Genomic DNA, 17,383 nt, shown 5'->3' on the forward strand with positions numbered 1-17,383 from the left:
TATATATAGGAATGCACGCAAGCATCTCGAATATTGTGGCCTCAAAATGCAATGGAATGCACTCTTGGCACTTATGCGCTGCTATACGTATGTTACGTTTATGCTAATAGTTCTCTTCTATAGTAATAATAATTCAATGCGGATTCACAACTGGAGAATTAATTTCCATCTGGAAATGTTGAAACAAAAAGGAAAGAGAAAAATATATTATTATTGTAGTATTTGTGTCACTTGCAGATTCTGAGAGATAACCAGTTGGAATGCGGATTTTTTTTTCTTCAATTAATTAATTATGTATTCACAATAACCTTGATTTAGATTAAACATAATAAAAAATAACATTTCACTGTCAAGGTTAATTGTTGTGATGAGGTCATTATAATATGAATACACACACGTAAATATATATATATATATATAAATATATGTAACACGTTCTTATTGTGTGCCTCGATGCGCCTCAATGATTTTAATGACTTCTTTGAGATTTCTTCGCGCATTTATTCTAATTACGCAATTTTTTTTTTAAACGAGAATTTGTAATAAATTTTTGTAATTGTATTTGAACAGTATTTTTTTTTTTAAGGTGAATATTTTTTTCTAAGAATAGAAAAAAAAATTTTAATCTTTTGAAAAATATTTATAAGATAACAATTTTTTTGGAAAATATTTTTTTTTATGGGGGAAATTTAATTTTTTTCTAAAAATACATAGTTTTGAAAAATATTTATGAGTTGAGAAAAGTTCCACTTTTTTGTAATTGTGATACCTATATTAAAATTAATAAGAATTAATATGATAATGATAATTGGAAAAAAATTGTTAACAACGTAATTATAGTTGTAAAATTATTATCAGTGGAATAGATAATTTAAAAAAAAAAGTTAAAGTTATTATAGCTATATGAATATTATCGTGTGTGTTAATTATTTATATTTATTTACTTACGATATCGATGAAATTATAAATAATTAAAAAAATTACTATAGAAAATTAAATACAATTTACATCATTGCTTATAATTTAATTTTTTCAATTTATTGACATTTTTACTACGATATTTTATAATTTTTTACTATTTTATAAAACATAGATAATAAATAAAAAAAAAAATTTTTTTTAATAAATAAATAAAATAAAAATTAATGAATAAAAAATAAATAAATAGGAAAAAAATAAAAAAAATTAATTAAATAAAAAATATAATTGAAAATTAATTAATTGATTAATTAATTAATAATGAAATTTAAAAAAGAAATTAAATTTTTTTATAACTATTCAAAAATTGTTTAACAACTTAATTTTTTTTATTTTAAAAAAATTATGAAATATTTCGAATTTAAAAATATTTTAAAATTTAAAAAAAAAAAAAATCGATAACAAAAATTTTTCAACAATATTTCAAAGTATTTTACTACATAGCAGGTGCGCGCGATTTTTGTTGTTATTCAGTTGTCATGGAGACAAACGCTGTCACTGTCACTTCGATCACACACCACTAGTGTGTTTCCATTGAAACAGTAATTTTCACACACGTGTCCTAATGAGTCAAACAACACGTGTGAAATATTTTTCAAGATATTTTTTTTAAAAAAAGTAATTTTTTTTGCAGTAACACTTTTACTCTAGTTAATTATTATATTATAATTTAATAATAAAAAAAAAATTATGAAATAAATATTTATTTTGTACAAAACCAAAAAAAAAAAAAAATGGTTGTTCTCGATAAACGGAGGACATTGATTATTTCTACGGCTGGTAATTTTTTTGGTATTACATCGCAACTTGATTCTGAAATTGTTGATTCCTCAGTTCTTGAGAAATTTTTAAATCAATCATCATGTCGAACATTGTGCGCGCATCCAACTTTTCATGAGGATAATGAAACTTTTCTCAATTTAACCAATGAATTGCCAATTGGAAAAAATACACTTGTCTTTTTTAAGGTAATTTTTAAAATTTGTTTAAAAAAAAAAATTACAAAAAAAAAAATTTTTATCTTCAACAAACATTTTTTAGAAAATTATTTTTTTAAAAATGTTTTAAATATTATTTTTTTTTTCATAAAATATTTCAAGAGAACAAATTTTTTTTAGTTTTCAAAATATTTTTCAAAATTAAATTTGATAAAAGAAAAAAATCAGTTTTTATAATAAAAATTATTTATATTAAAAATAAAAAGTTAAAAAAATAATTGGAATTTTTTTTCAGAAGTGAAAAATTAATTTAAAAAATATAAAATAAAAATTTAATAATTAATTTATAATAAATAAATATTTATTAATTACTATTATTGTTATTTAATTTATAATAAATAAATTAAAAATAGAAAAAATGGATTAATTTTCAAAATAAATTTTTTTTTTAACACTAATTTTTGAGGTGAACGAAGCAAGAGTGACAGAAGAAAATTTTCATGATCTCGTTCATGTTACATCGACGGGTAAAAATGGTGGCTCATCATTGATTGAGGCACTTCGTCAAGTTTGGGCACCAACTTTAAAATCATCAGGTGTCGATGCGAATTCATTGAGAAAATTGGAGGAGGATATTTTGGGACCAAGACCATCATTGACAATTGAGGAAGAGGAATTATTTTGGCATCGACGTTCTAAGGAATTAAAAAAAAATGACGAAAAAAGAACACATCTTGAAGTTGTTAGTTTTTTGAAAAAAATCCGCGTCGAACTTGAGAGTGCAGCAGTTTCCAAGTTTGTAGCAAAAAAATATTTTTTATTACAAAATAAAAAAAAAAATTCAAAATTTCGAAAAAATTTTTTTCCTAAATTAAAAAAAAATTGGATTAATATTTTTTTTCAATAAATTAATAATAGGGGGATTTTTCCAAAATTTTTCTTTATGAAAAATATTAATTTTTAATGATAAAAAATATTAATTTTTATTATTATCAAAAATTTTAATTTTAATTTTAATTTTTAAAAAATTTTTTTTATATTAAATGAAAATTTTAGAGAAGGTCTCGCTGGACTGGAAGAGACACTCGAAGTTGCTTCCGGATTCGCTGACGATTTATGGAAACTAACAGGTCAAATTTACAGCGAAGAACGCATGAAAACGTTATTGGATATTGTTGGAAATGAAGTCGTAACACTAGTTGAAAATTTAATAAATGGGGTAAAAAAAAGGAATTAAAAAAAAAAATTCACATTTTTTTTCCAGTCACAAAAAAATAATTAAAAAAAATTAATAGGGTAAATCTTCTGAAACTCGAGTAAAGGATGAAACAATAGAATTAGGAGCATCAGCTTGTGAAAAATGGATCACAGTATCGGAGAGATTGACGACATTATTTTGGCCTCATTATTCTCTTCATCCATGGAAGGGACCAGCGTTTACACCAAAAAAATGTTCAAAATTAGGAAACAGATTGAAGTACTTAATTTTTGGATTAAAAATTCTGTTTTTTAATTTTTAAATTATTTTTTCATAACTGTTATTTTGTAAATTTTATTTACAGAGAAATTGCCGAATTTCGTGCACAACATCGACAATTAACGAGACTTTTGTCATCGAAAGAAAGAATTGGTCTTGGAACAAATTCCGTTCTCGATGGCTTCGGTGACATTGATGGTTGTTTTTTTGGAAATAATTTACCATTTGAAAAATTTAATTTTTAATTTTATTATCCTTAAAGAATTAAATTTTCAAATCAAAAAATTGCTTTAGGTTTGGCTGAGGATCACAAGGATTTTGATTGGGAGAGATTGCGACGAAGATTCGAAGATGGTTTAGTACCGGCGGAGAAAAAAGTTGCCGAAAAATTGAAAACACAAATTGCCGAGGCAAAAAATTCTGCAACAATGGCTGAGGAATTTAGAAGATATCGAGAATTAATAAAAAGAGAACGAATTAAAAGAGATCTTCGTAGCGAACGTGAAGCACTTTTGTCAGCTTACAATCATCTAGTTGGTAGGAATTAAAATGATTTTCATTATTTCCCAATTTTTGATGGAATTAAAATATTTTTTTTATTTTCATCCAGAATCCTGTCGTGCTGGTCCAGATACAGAAAATCTCCTCGACACACCTTTGATACTACAGGAAATTCAAACAATTCGTGCCTCGGAAATAAAATTAGAAAATCTCCAAAAATTGGGAAAAGATCTTCTGGCGGATTTACCTGGTTATGAGGAAGCTGCAGAGAAGGTTGCATCTGCTGCCAAAGACGCTGGAAAAAAGAGACAAGAACTCGTTGATAATTGGGTAAAAAAAGAAATTAATTTTGAAATCCTTTGTAACATAGTCACAGTCTTTCCCTTATATACTATAGTTTCCCTTATTCTGTTCATCGTATGACGCTATAGTCTATTCCGCTTTGACTTGGTTCCTCTCATTATATTTAAATTCAATTGCTTTGCGTCTGTCTTACGGATCGGTCGTCTCTATTACGCGTTAAGAGTGTTGGAGAGATCGTTATAAACAATTTTAAAACAAAAGTAATCTCAGTGGTTTAGTGTTGTGCACTGGTTACCTATTTCTCTGTTATTAATTTGGATTAGGTGATATCAGTTGTAAGTTGAATAATTAATAATAATTTATGTGAATGTCTAAACAAAATTACAAATTTATACTTTCCTCGAAATTCAATCCTTTTCCTTTATTCCTTTAATAGTTTATTTATTGGTAAAGCGGGCAACCAATATTATACCTTTTAAGACACCTGATTTTAGAAAAAAATAATTTCTAAAAAGAAATCTACAGATTTCAGAAACAACTGACGCAATAGCAAGCAGGGAACTCACGTTAGGTACAGATTCAGCAGTTGTTGAATTAACGGGAACAAGTATGATGAGAGTCAATTATGATCCACGTTTAACGACTTTTATCAGAGAAGCCAGAGCTTTGGCCGGTCAAGGTGTGGAGCTACCTAAGGAAGTGAAAAATTTGGTAGAACGAGCTGGATTATTGGCAAGTAGAGCCAGAGCACTTCAGCAGATTGCAAATTTTCATAATACAATTGGAGATCGTATGGTACCATCACAAAGACCATTGATGCTGTCAGCGGCTCTTGAACTTGCTCGAGCTGTTCAGGAACAATCGGGAGTTGTTTGGTCCGATCCTCATGCCGTTGATGCCTACACTGCTCGATTAAATCGCCTTGTAATTAGCATCATCTGTTTCGAAATCCACATCCTAATTATTTTAGGAACGTTTTTTTTTTTTTTTTATTAATTCTTTTGGATACAATTTTTTTTAGGTTAAGCTCTTTGCTCAACAGAACGCGGAACTTGCGGCTAAACATTCAACATTAAATGATTTGGTATCGAATTTATTGAAAGGTGACGCTGTGAATTTGGCAGTTAATCAAAATACTTGGAAGGATACGTTAAAGAATATGAGGACAATTGTCGATTCTGTGGAAGCTGAATATGGAAATACAAAAGCTTGGAAATTACATTGGGATCGTCAGTTATTGAAGGCATTAAGTATTGCCTATAGGTAAACTATTAAAAATTATTTTTTCGTAAAGCTTCTCGAATTTCCTTAACCTTAGAAATATAAACCAAAGGTTTTTTTGCATTTGGAATTTTTTTTTGTGTATGACAGAGCAGCTCTTCCGACGTTGATGAAAAAATTACCAGAGATTCGAGTGGAATTAACATTTCGCTATGGATCTCTACAATGGAGACCAACTTTGGAGGAAATTCGAGCTAAAATTTATTCCGGAATTCGACGATTTCTAGCAATTCCAACTAATTTTCGTGGAGTTGGTGATCCATCTGATGCGGAGTTTCATACACTTGTACAGAGATGCGCCTATCTTTATGGAGGTGTTTATAAAGAGGCTGAAATGGTTTTAAGTTCCCTGGAAGCACTTCGATGCAAATGGATACCTTTGGCAGCACCGGCGAAAATTGACGCTGGCGAACAGTAAGTATTTTTCAAAATCAAATTCTTCAGGCTAACATCGAATATTTTTCTTGGTTCCATGAAATCCGATATACGTGGGTCACCTAAAAATCTACCTAACCGACTGATAGTAAATAATTTTTTTTGGAAAATACTAATATAAAAAATTACCGATATAGAAATCTACCCTACCGACTGATGGTAAAGAAATTTTTTTTTTTTGGGAAAATGCTAATATAAAACTTACCGACCTAGAAATCTATATTACCGACTGATAGTAAAGAAATTTTTTGGGAAAATGTTAATATAAAAATTACCGACATATGAATCTACCTTATCGATTGATGGTAATTTTTTTTTGAAAAAATGACAATATAAAAATTACCGACATAGAAATCTACCTTACGTTAGATGGTAATTAACGACTGATGGTAGAACAGTTTTGAAAAGTTAGTAAAATTTCCAAAAAAAAGTTCTTAACCATCAGTCGGTAAGGTAGATTTCTGTGTCGGTAATTTTTATATTGTCTTTTTCCAAAAACCTGTTTTACCATCAGTCGGCAAGGTAGATTTCTATGTCGGTAATTTTTTTTAACCCTTAGGGCTCTGTAATGGGTCCTTTAGTTTATACTTTTCACAAAAAATTCCGAAAGAAAACAAAATTGCAGTGCGGTATGTTGAATTTTAAGAGATAGCAGTGCTAATTGTAAGTTAAATCTGTTCCCAATCTAATTTTTCAGACTCAAGGGAAAAAGTCCTCAGGAATGGGAACGAGCATTTAAGGAGGCAAAACAATGGGCACAGGAAGTTGGTAAATTACGTGGAAGTGATGTGAAAATTTGGTGTGTTGTCGTCGATACAGCAACGGCGCGAAATGATTTAGAATCAGCATCAAGAAGATATTGGGAGAGAATGTCTTTTGATTTACGTGCAGAAGCTTCATCGAGATTGGTGGCAATTGTTGATTTTCTATCAGCATCAGCAAGAGAATTGGACAAGAGACCGCATAATGTTGAAGAAATTGGTTTGGCCTATGAGACCTATTCTCGAATTCAAAAAGCATCAGAGGGAATATCTAAGGAATTAGACGATGTTACTGGTTTGGCAAGAGTTCTTGCTGCTTGGACCCGAGAGAAATTAGAAGGTAGTTACGGAAATTATTAGAAGGTATTAAATTATCTACATATTGTATTAATTATTTTTTGTAGGAATAAGTGCCGCACATGCAACATGGGAAAGTTTAACCGACAAATTACAACGTCATCAAGCGGTGATGATTCGTCAGGTGGAGGACGCGAAAGTAAATCTACGACATAAGGCTATTGCTTTGCGTGACGATCGAGAGAGATGGGAAACTAAATGGTCATCGAAGCCGGAGGATATTACCATCGACTGGTTAGATTCGATGAAGGAAAGGTGGACAACTTTGAAAAATCAGAAAGAGGCGTTAAAATCTGATTGTCAAAGAATTGGAATTGATCTCGGGGAAATATTTCAAGAAGAAGATAATGCTGATTCTTTAGAAGCGGAACTTGAAGCTGAGGAGGTGAATTGTAAATTCCAATCAGAGTTCATTGAGGAGTTAAAGAAACAGGAAGATGAGGAATGGTCAGTGGCTAGAAGGAGAATAGCTAGACTTCACGATTGGTTAGATTCATGGGATGCGAGACTTAAGGTTCATTCCAAGGATCAGGAATTCGATCAAGAAAGAAAGAAAGTTTTACCAGAATCCTATGTGAAAAAGAGAATAGACGAAATTAGAAGTGCAATTGAATGGATACAGATTCTTCGCGGTGATGAATTGGCCGAGGAACATTGGGCAGAATTGAAGCCAATTTTGAAATTAAATGTTAATACGAGGGATATTAGTTTGGGTGATTTGTTGAGGTGTTATAAAAATATACAGGAGAATGAAGATCGTGTTAAGGAGATAACAAAAAGAGCAACTGCCGAGAGTGGAATTCGTCAGGCTTTGGTTGAGTTGGAAGCCTGGGAAGGTTCAACGTCACTTCCTCTGCAAGAATCAACGGATAGTAAGAATAGTAGAATCTTTTTGGTTGGAGAATATGGACCCCTTTTGGCAAGAGCCGGTGAACTTAGACTTTTGCTCGAGGGAGCAAGAGGTGCTTCGGGTTATGAAAGATTTGCCTCTAGGGCTTCTAGATGTGAGGCTGCATTGTATGAGTTGGAGGAAAGAATCAAAATTTTGAGTGTTTTGCAGAGAAAATGGGTTTATTTGGAACCTGTTTATGGAGGTGGGGCAGCACCTAATGATACTGGAAAGTGGTTGAGAGCTGATAAGGAATTTAGATATGTTATGAATGAGGTTGTCAAGGATCCTAGAATTCCGTCTTTGAGGAAATTGCCACTTCCAGCTTTGACGAATTTAAAGGATCTGCTGGACAGATGTCAGAGAAGTTTAGATGAATTCTTGGAGGAGAAAAGATCATCATATCCTCGTTTGTACTTTCTAAGTGATGAGGATCTTTTGGAATTGGTATCAGGAACTGGAAAAGGACTCGAGACACAGTTACCTAAACTTTATCAAGGGGTTGGGACAATTGAAAGGGAGAAGAATGTGATAAAAAGTGTTGTCTCCCCGGAAGGTGAAGTGTTAAAGCTTCCACAACCTGTAGACACCACAGAATCGCTGCCTCAGTGGTTGAAGAATTTAGAAGAAGGTATGAGAAATGCCCTACGTCAGAGTTTGTCCAAATGTCTCTCCGATTCATCAGCAGATCCCACATTGTATCCGGCACAAATTTTACTTCTCAGTGGAAGGATTTTGTTTACTGAAAAGTGTGAAGTTGCTATAAAGGAAGGTAAACACTCGGTTAAAAAACTTTTGGAGTATTTGGAATCGCAGAGGGCGAAGTTTAGAGGACTGGAAGATGCTGGGGATAGGCTGACGTCTCTAAAGGCAAGAGGTCTTTTGCTCGATACGGTTCATCATTTGCAGGTGACTAGAAATCTTTTAACTATTTTGACAAATAAAGAAAATGTTTCTTGGAGTTGGAGCAAACAGTTTAGGAGTTATCGTAGAGGCAATGGAGCGGTTATTAAATGTGCCGGAGCGGAATTTTCCTATCGGTTTGAGTATCAAGGGGCTGCTTTGGGTTTAGTACGGACACCATTGACGGAGAGATGCTTTTTAGCACTTACTCAGGCTATGAAGTTGGGTTTAGGAGGAAGTCCCACTGGACCAGCAGGTACTGGAAAGACTGAAAGTGTAAAAGCTTTAGGGGCATTTTTGGGACGTCTTGTAATTGTCTTTAATTGTGATGAGGGAATGGATGCTGGAAGTATGCGAAGAATTCTTGGAGGACTTGCTCAGGCTGGAGCTTGGGGATGTTTTGATGAGTTTAATCGTCTTGAGGAAGAGACGCTTAGTGCTGTTGCCATGTTGGTGAGACCTCTTCAAGAAGCCGTGAGAGATGGAGCAAGTAATGTATCACTAGGTTCACAAAATGTGCCCCTGGATTCACATTGTTGTGTTTTTATTACAATGAATCCTGCCAGTAATGATTATGGAGGTCGTCATAAGTTACCAGACTCTTTAGCTCGTCTATTCAGACCCATTGGAATGGCACATCCAGACAAGATAAATATCGTTAGAGCCCTTTTGGAATGCGCGGGATTTTTAGAAGCTTCCAATCTTGCTAATCAATTGGTGGAGATTATGGACATTGCAGAGAAATTGTTATCCAAACAGCCTCACTATGATTGGGGTCTCAGGGCATTGAGATCCGTTCTTGATTCAATTCCCTCGAATGTTAAGTCTGATACAAGTGAAAGTATGAGGCTATTAATTGCCATTAAAGCCTCAACTTTACCCAAATTGAATGAAGAAGATACAGGTAAATTCTTCGGGCTTTTGCAGGACGTATTTCCAAAAATAAATTTATCCACTGTGGATTCAACAGATAGGGTGGATTTACAAAAAAGTTTGATGGAAATCTGTGAAGGTAGAGGATGGCAAGAAAACCTCATTAGCAGATGTTTACAGTTGAATGATCAATTACAGAATCGAACTGGTGTGGCTATTGTTGGACCTCCAGGTAGTGGGAAGACATTAGTTAGGAAATTGTTAGCTGAAGCTTTTGCAAAGATAGGACAACCAATTGTACAAATTGTTGTCTATCCAGGAGCAATGCCAAAATCGAAGCTTTTGGGAAAAGTCGATTCTCAAACGAGGGAATGGAAAGAGGGACTTTTGGCAAATGGCGTTGCGTCAGCTGGCGATGGACCAACTTGGATTGTATTAAATGGAGACGTTGAACCAGGATGGGCAGAAGCTTTAAATTCAGCACTAGATGATAATCGAATACTGACACTTCCTAATGGTGTTGGAATGAGACTTGGAAGTGGTACAAGATTTATTTTTGAGACACATAAACTTGATGCCGCGAGTCCGGCAACAGTTTCACGACTTGGAGTTTTGCATCTTGGATCAGCGACAATTTCTTCTCTGATCACTCCTGGTATTTTGGAAGGTCTACCAGTTATTGGAAAAGACATTGCTAATACCCATTTGAGTAGTGTGATTAAACAGGTGTTAAGGATCAATAAAGAATATTCATCGGCGTCAGGATTGATAAATAGTGCTCTTCCTCATTTGATTAAAGCTCATACGCAGACATTGGGAACTTTTTCACTATTGGCTCCTTTATGCAGTCAGATTAAGGATTCTCAGAAAAGAGATCAGTTGGCTCGATCTATTTACCAGTTAACGGATTGTTGGTGTCCAGATCCACAAAAACCGTTTTCGATTCTTTATAATCCTGAAACAGATCGACTGGAACCATTGGGTAATTCAAATGAATCAGTAATGAGTGATAGTGGTCCTGTTAATGTGTCAGGAACGATGAAGAAGGCAATGGAGATAATTCTTCCGTGGATTGGGAGCTGTAGATCGGTTCTTATACGAGGACCCGATGGTTGTGGAAAGACGGCTTTGATTGGTATGATTTCGTCATCAATTAGGGATAATGAGGGAGAATCTTTGGTGGTTGTTAGAGGATCTTCGCTTTATGGACCAGAGGATTTAATTGCAAGATTAAAAAGGGTTTGTGTTCAGGTAGAATCGTCGTCACAGGGAAGAACATATCGACCTAGAAATGGTTCACGTTTGATATTAATTTTGGAAGATCTACATTTGGCTTCTAAGGATTTACAGGAACTTCTTAGACAATTGTTGCAGGAAGGAGGATTTCATGAGGATGATTTAGAGTTTGCAAGTATTTCTTTATCGGTTATTTGCAGTGGAGATTTAAATACGAAAATTCATCCAAGGTTAAATGCGCTTTTGATGATACACTATCTTCCTCGGCAATCTTCAAAGGACATGGTGGCGATTGTGGAACTTCATTTGAGAAATGCTTTGAAGAAAAATGATGTTATGGTTGAGTCCTGGATTTCTAGAGTTGCTCCCGCCATGGTAGAGGCGTTTGGGAATATTTTTCCGGAGGATTTATCTTCACGGTGGTCGTACAAGGATTTGGCTCTTTGGGCTGATTCGTTGAGGTATTATCCGCTGCCTGAAGATGAATCAGATATTACCTGTTATTTGATATACTCTGGACGACAGTTGTTTAGACCTAAATTAAAAGCAATTGATCTTCAAAAGTGGGAGATGATAATTACATCAAGGGTACCGAATGACAAGGGTTTAGATGACGTTTTTGTATGGAAAGGAGTTGGTTTGTCACCAATGGAGAAGGAATCATGGAGGAAGGAGATTGAAGGTGCAGCGGCAAAATGTGCGAGAGAAGGAGATCCACTACAGGCTGTGATTTCGTCTCATCTTTTACAAACGACTGCGGGAATTAGTTGGGTTTTGGGTAATGAACAACGGGGAATTGTTCTGATTGGGAAACCTGGTGCTGGACGCAAGTCATCTGTGAGATTAGTTAGTACGTATTTATCGATGAATGTGGTTTCTTTTGGTCCAGGTAGAGGACGGCCGGCGATTAAGGCGGCTGTGCAAGGATCCGCAATTGACGGAGAAGCTACAATACTTCTTTTGGAGGAGCATCATATCAGAGAGGAGGGTTTAGCGATTCTAGCCGGTGCCATCGTGTCGCAAGGTGAAATACCAGGTTTACTGACTCCGGAAGAGTTAGATGGACTCGTTGCTCCACTGGCTGAACTTGCCAGAAGGGAAGACTTTCCAGGAACTTTGGAACAATATTTCTATCATCGTTTACGAACTCTGCTTAAGGTTATCATAATTTTGGACGTTCATGATGTGAACGCTGCTTGGTTATCAAGATCAAGTCTTTTGAAGCAGTGCATAGTTGTTGGTTACGGGCCGGGTAGAGAATGGTGGACTTTGGAGAAATCTCTAATGGAATTGGCGTCTCAACAGACGGACGTAGAAATTGAAAATGATTCTTCGGGTGTTAAGGAATTAGTTAAGGCTCACTTACAGGTTTCTCGGCACCAACAAGCTCCGGCTAGATTCTTAGCTCTTTTGAATGTATGGAGCCAACTTCGGGAGAAGTGGACTAAGGAGATAGAAGAGAAACTTCAGAGTCTTGAGGCTGGGATTAGTAGACTTAGAGAAGCTGGGGAAAGAGTCGCTAAGTTGGAAGAGGAGGCGGATAAGCAACGGCAGGAATTGGAGGCCGAGAAAGGAAGAGCCAATGCAGCTTTGGAGCAAATTACAGCTACTATGAGAGGTGCCACTGGTCAGAGGGGAGAAATGACAACACTAAAAGCGGCTACAGAACGCGAAAGTGCGGAATTAGCGCGACGAAAAGCAGATATTGAAAGTGAATTAAGTAACGTTGAGCCTCTAGTTGAACAAGCTGCTCAGGCAGTTGCGGGAATCGGTGCTGATGCAATTTCTGAAGTTCGATCCTTGAGAGCACCTCCAGCGCCTGTTCGAGACGTTCTTGAGGGTGTTTTAAGATTAATGGGAATTAGAGATACTTCTTGGAATAGTATGAAAACTTTTTTGGCAAAACGAGGTGTTAAGGAGGAAATTAGATCATGGGACGCTAGACGTAGTACTCCGGCAAGTTTAGAGGCTGTTGATAAGCTTGTAAAAGAACGACATGAGAGTTTTGAGGAGAAGACGGCGAAAAGAGCTTCGGTGGCAGCGGCTCCTTTAGCTGCTTGGGTACTTGCCAATCTGCAGTATGGACAAATTTTGCAACAAGTTGCACCTTTGGAGAAGGAACAGCGAGCCTTGGCGCAGAGTTTAGCTGTTGCTGAAGCACAACTTGGAAAATTATCCGAAGGTCTTAATACTGTTGAGAGTAAAGTTGCACAGCTCCAGGAACATTTAGCAGCTCATTCTAGGGGTGCTGCGGCTCTTCAGTTGAAATCAGAAGCGACTGAAGCTAGTTTAGCAACTGCTAGGGCACTTTTGCAGAAACTTGACACAGAACACTGTGATTGGCAGAATCAGTTTGAGGCACTTACGGCTAGAAAGACAATTTTGGTTGTTGAGGCCGCTGATGCTGCTTCACTTTTGGTTTATCAGGATCCTAGTAAGGATGATCATTGGAGGAGATCAGTGCTGGATTTGTTGATTAATGAAAGAGAACGTTTACTATGGAGAGCTCAGGGTTTACCAATTGACACTGGAAGTTTGGTGGGTGCTGCTTGTGCTCTCCGAGGACCGTTGGTTCCTATTTTTATTGATCCCTCTGGCGTGGCTGTTGCTTGGTTAAGATCGAACTTAGGATCCAGGCTTGAAGTTACAAAACCGGATGATACCAAATTCTTGACAACAGTCGAATTAGCCGTGAGATTTGGAAAACCCCTTCTGGTAGAGGATCTTGTTAATTTTCCCTCCATTCTACTTCCTTTGCTTCGAAGAAGATCCCTTAGATTAGGAGATAGAATTCTTTCCTGTCAGCATGGATTTCAGTTATTCCTTGCGACTAGAAGAGAACGATTAGACGGTCTTCCAAGTGAGGCTGATGCAGTTTTATTTAGACTCACCCTTGGCGCTGGTACTAGAAGTCTGGCGGAGAAATTCATAGAGAAGGTGATTTTAAAAGAAACACCGGAAATAGAAGTTCAACGAAGGGAGGCGTTGGAGAAGGAAGAGAAATTGGCTGGCGAACGAGATGCTGCTAGATTGGATCTTTTGGTTCAATTGGGAGCAGCTAAGGGACAGGATCTTTTACAGGAAGGTGGTTTATTGTCATCTTTGGAGGCAACACAGTCGAAAGCCAAGGAAATTGCACTAGCACTAGAGGAGAGTAGACACAGTTTCGAGGATGTTACACGAAGAATGAAGGAACATGAGAAACTTGCCAAATTTGCCGCTAGTTTCTTTAAGGCTGTAAAATTTTTGAATTCCCTAAGTCCACTTTATGTCTTCTCCAATGAAGCGTTAACTGATATTTATTTGGATGCGGAGAAAGATCGTAATTCTCTTAAAGCTGATGAAAAAGTCGAAAGGGATAAATATCTCGAGAAAAGGTAATTAAAATTCTGTTATAATTAGATTTTTTAGCCTAATTCTGTTTATTTAAAAAAGTATTAATTTTGAAAATTAATCTTTTCAGTTTAGTGGCACTCACACTACATCATTGTACGAAAACTGCGTACAGAAAACATCGTCTTGCTTTAGCTCTTCATTTAGCGTTGACAATCTCACCGGTATCTGAAGCGGAAAAAAATTTACTACTAAATGGAGAAAATTTGGCAGTAAATAATTCTACGGAATTTAAAACACCGGATTGGATTCCTGAGGAGAGGAAAGTTGGAGTCAGGGCGCTGACATCAACATTGCCTCAGGTAAAATTTAATTAGGTTCTGATATTGTAATCCCATTGCTATTTTTATTGAATTATTTGGTGTTAAATGAAAAAATTTAGATAGCATCGAAAATGAAAGCCAGTTGGTTTGAAGATGTAGGTCACATTTACGCTGAGAACACTATTAGTCCATTTGAGAAGGTGTTGGTGATTCAAGCAATTCGACCTGATCATCTACATGCTGCTCTCTCCAAATGGGCAGCTGATCAGCTTGGTAATTTTAACTGTTTTAAAAATTCGATTCACTGGAAGAAAATTGATCAAATTGTTTTTTGCTAGGTGTTAGAAATTTAGCTCCACCTACATGGACTCTAAAAACAGTGGCAGAGGAATCGGGAACATATCCTGTGCTATTGTTACTGTCTCCCGGAGCTGATCCGTGTCCGGAATTAAAATCCCTTGCCGCTGGTCATGTATCACAAGCTGCTGGGTTTATTGAGGTATCCCTAGGTCAGGGTCAAGTGAATCAGGCCGAAGCTGCTCTTCAGGAAGCGTGCAGGTAAGTTTAGAATTCCATTTCTAATTCCAAGAATCAAATAAATATCTCGTTTTTAGAAACGGGAGTTGGATCCTCTTGAGTAATCTTCAATTAGCTTTGAATTGGTTACCTCGTCTTGAGGGATTTCTACGTTCTCCTATGTGTACAGTTGACAAAAATCCAAGCACGAGAATTTGGTTGACAACCGAGGAATGTTTAGGATTCTATCCAGGTTTAGCGGGACTTTGTCTAAAATTAGCCTACGAACCACCGGAGGGTGTCAAGAGAAATGTGAAAAAATCCCTACAACAACTTGTTCAACAATCCGAATTGGGCGATAGCAAGAAAATTGTTCTACTATCATGGTTGCATGCAATTTTACAAGAACGTAGAAAATTTGTACCACAGGGTTGGATTAAAGAATACGATTGGAGTGAGGCTGATCTTGAAGCAGCTTGTGAATTGGTAGTGAAAACAAATAATGACGATTGGGATGAGGGTAGGGGACTTTTGGATGTGGCAGTTTATGGTGGTCGTCTACAGGATGATTACGATATGAGAGCACTTAGATCAATTTTACGAAATATTTGGTGTAATGAAATTTATAGAGGTCAACAAAAATTGGGTGGTATTCTCAATGTTCAAGAGGCAACATTGGGAGATCCTGTGCGTTCTATTGATCGTCTTAATGATTTAGAATCGCCACAAGATTATTTTGGATTACCAGCGAATGCTCATAGAACATGGGAGAAATCGGCTTCGAAAAGAGCGTTAGCATTATTGAAAGGTAAATTTATTTTTTTTGCCCTCTTTTGGATTGGGAATTAAATTTTGAAATTTTTAGATATCGTGGTTCGAGTTTCGAGTAAAGAGGATAAGAAACATCGAAAAATTGAAACAAAAACTGAACGAGATTTGAAGAATTGGATTAATCAGTGTCTTACTGATGTAAAACCCACGGAGGGAACAAATCAAAATCCGTTAAATGAATTTTTTAAAGATGAAAACAATGTGGCAGTGAATTTATTGAGAATTGTACAATCTGATATTGAATCGTTACATATTGAGGGAATGAAGGTGGGTTTTTTTTTTTTTTTTTTTTTTTTTGAAATTAGTGGAAGGTGAATTTTTTTTTTGATTTAGGTACCAAAACGTTGGAGTAGTGAATGGCCTACTGGACCATTGGAAATAATTCCATTTGTCAATGGATTGATAAACAGGCATCAGTCACTAAATTCTCTAAATTCTTCACTTCCAAAAAGAGTGAATTTATTTTGGTTCGCAAGACCTCGAGCATTTTTAGCGGCATTGAAACAATTTACAGCTAGAGAATGTGGAAAATCTTTGGAAAATCTTCGACTCTCTGCCAATTGGTCCGAGAGTACAACAGCAGAAAATTGGAATACTTCGATTACTATCGATGGTCTTCTATTGACAGGTTTTGTATAATTTTTTTTACATTTCCTTTTGCTATTTCCTTTCTATTTATAGTAGCAAAAAAAAAAAAATTTTTTTTTTTAGGTGCAACAATAAAGAAAGGATTTTTGAAACAAGTGACAATGGATGATGCACCAGTGATAGCAATTCCGGGTTGTCAAATAGCTTATCTACCCAAGGAAAATGATGAAAATTTGGAAATTTCAGAAGACTTAAAATTAGAGGACGATGAATTTTTGAATGTTCCTGTTTATAGTGATTCACAAAGAAATTTTTTAATTTGTTCCCTACCTGTTGGTTGTCCAAGGGACGAAAGGGATTTGTGGCTTCGTCGGGGAATTTTTTTTCACTTAACAACTTTTTAGTAGATTATAAAAAAACAAATGTTTTTCTCCAATTTTATTGTAAAATGTCTAAATCTGTATTAAAAATTTGTTTTTGTTAAAAAAATATATGGTATTCTTTTTGAAATTTTACTCACCTACTTGTCAGTTACTGGTTTTAAGAAAATTTGACATCAGATTTTCGAAATTCAAAATGGCGGTTTCAAAATGTCGTTATTTTTAAAAAATTGATCGAATTCGCTTGAAACTCGTTACTCGGGGGTTTTTGGGGTCGCTGATTACGAATCTAAGGTCAGTTTTTGAAAATTCAAAATGGCGGATTCAATATGGCGGTGACATTTTTGAAAAATCCAACTATTTTACTTGAAACTTGTCACTCTGGGGTTCTTGGGGTCGCTGATTACGAAATTGACAACAAATTTTTGAAATTCAAAATGGCGGATCCAATATGGCTGTTAAATTTTTGAAAAATCAAAC

At 35.4% G+C, this 17,383-nt stretch overlaps 1 protein-coding gene across 1 annotated transcript; it reads left to right on the top strand.

Moving 5' to 3' along the window:
• Positions 1 to 1,522: 1,522 nt before the first annotated feature.
• LOC127280596 (cytoplasmic dynein 2 heavy chain 1) lies at positions 1,523 to 17,038 on the top strand. Its single transcript, XM_051303688.1, has 19 exons — positions 1,523 to 1,946; positions 2,383 to 2,711; positions 2,973 to 3,135; positions 3,212 to 3,393; positions 3,479 to 3,591; positions 3,688 to 3,930; positions 4,004 to 4,224; positions 4,723 to 5,121; positions 5,219 to 5,460; positions 5,569 to 5,892; positions 6,611 to 7,014; positions 7,079 to 14,309; positions 14,396 to 14,627; positions 14,708 to 14,861; positions 14,927 to 15,146; positions 15,203 to 15,912; positions 15,970 to 16,202; positions 16,269 to 16,563; positions 16,647 to 17,038. Exons 1-19 carry the CDS (start codon positions 1,713 to 1,715, stop codon positions 16,925 to 16,927), a joined length of 12,210 nt encoding a protein of 4,069 aa, XP_051159645.1. The 5' UTR covers positions 1,523 to 1,712; the 3' UTR covers positions 16,928 to 17,038.
• The last annotated feature ends 345 nt before the right edge of the window (positions 17,039 to 17,383 follow it).

This window comes from Leptopilina boulardi, unplaced genomic scaffold, assembly GCF_019393585.1.
Source record: "Leptopilina boulardi isolate dan_hultmark-lab unplaced genomic scaffold, ZJU_Lbou_2.1 LbouV2_248, whole genome shotgun sequence".
NCBI classification, from domain to species: Eukaryota; Metazoa; Arthropoda; class Insecta; order Hymenoptera; family Figitidae; genus Leptopilina; species Leptopilina boulardi.

What these genes read in the sequence shown, in the direction of transcription:
- LOC127280596 (XM_051303688.1), top strand. Translation starts at nt 1,713, where the DNA reads ATGGTTGTTCTCGATAAACGGAGGACATTGATTATTTCTACGGCTGGT. An exon ending in AGCTTACAATCATCTAGTTG is followed by an intron (nt 3,931 to 4,003) that starts GTAGGAATTAAA and finishes ATTTTCATCCAG; the next exon opens with AATCCTGTCGTGCTGGTCCA. An exon ending in AAGAACTCGTTGATAATTGG is followed by an intron (nt 4,225 to 4,722) that starts GTAAAAAAAGAA and finishes AGAAATCTACAG; the next exon opens with ATTTCAGAAACAACTGACGC.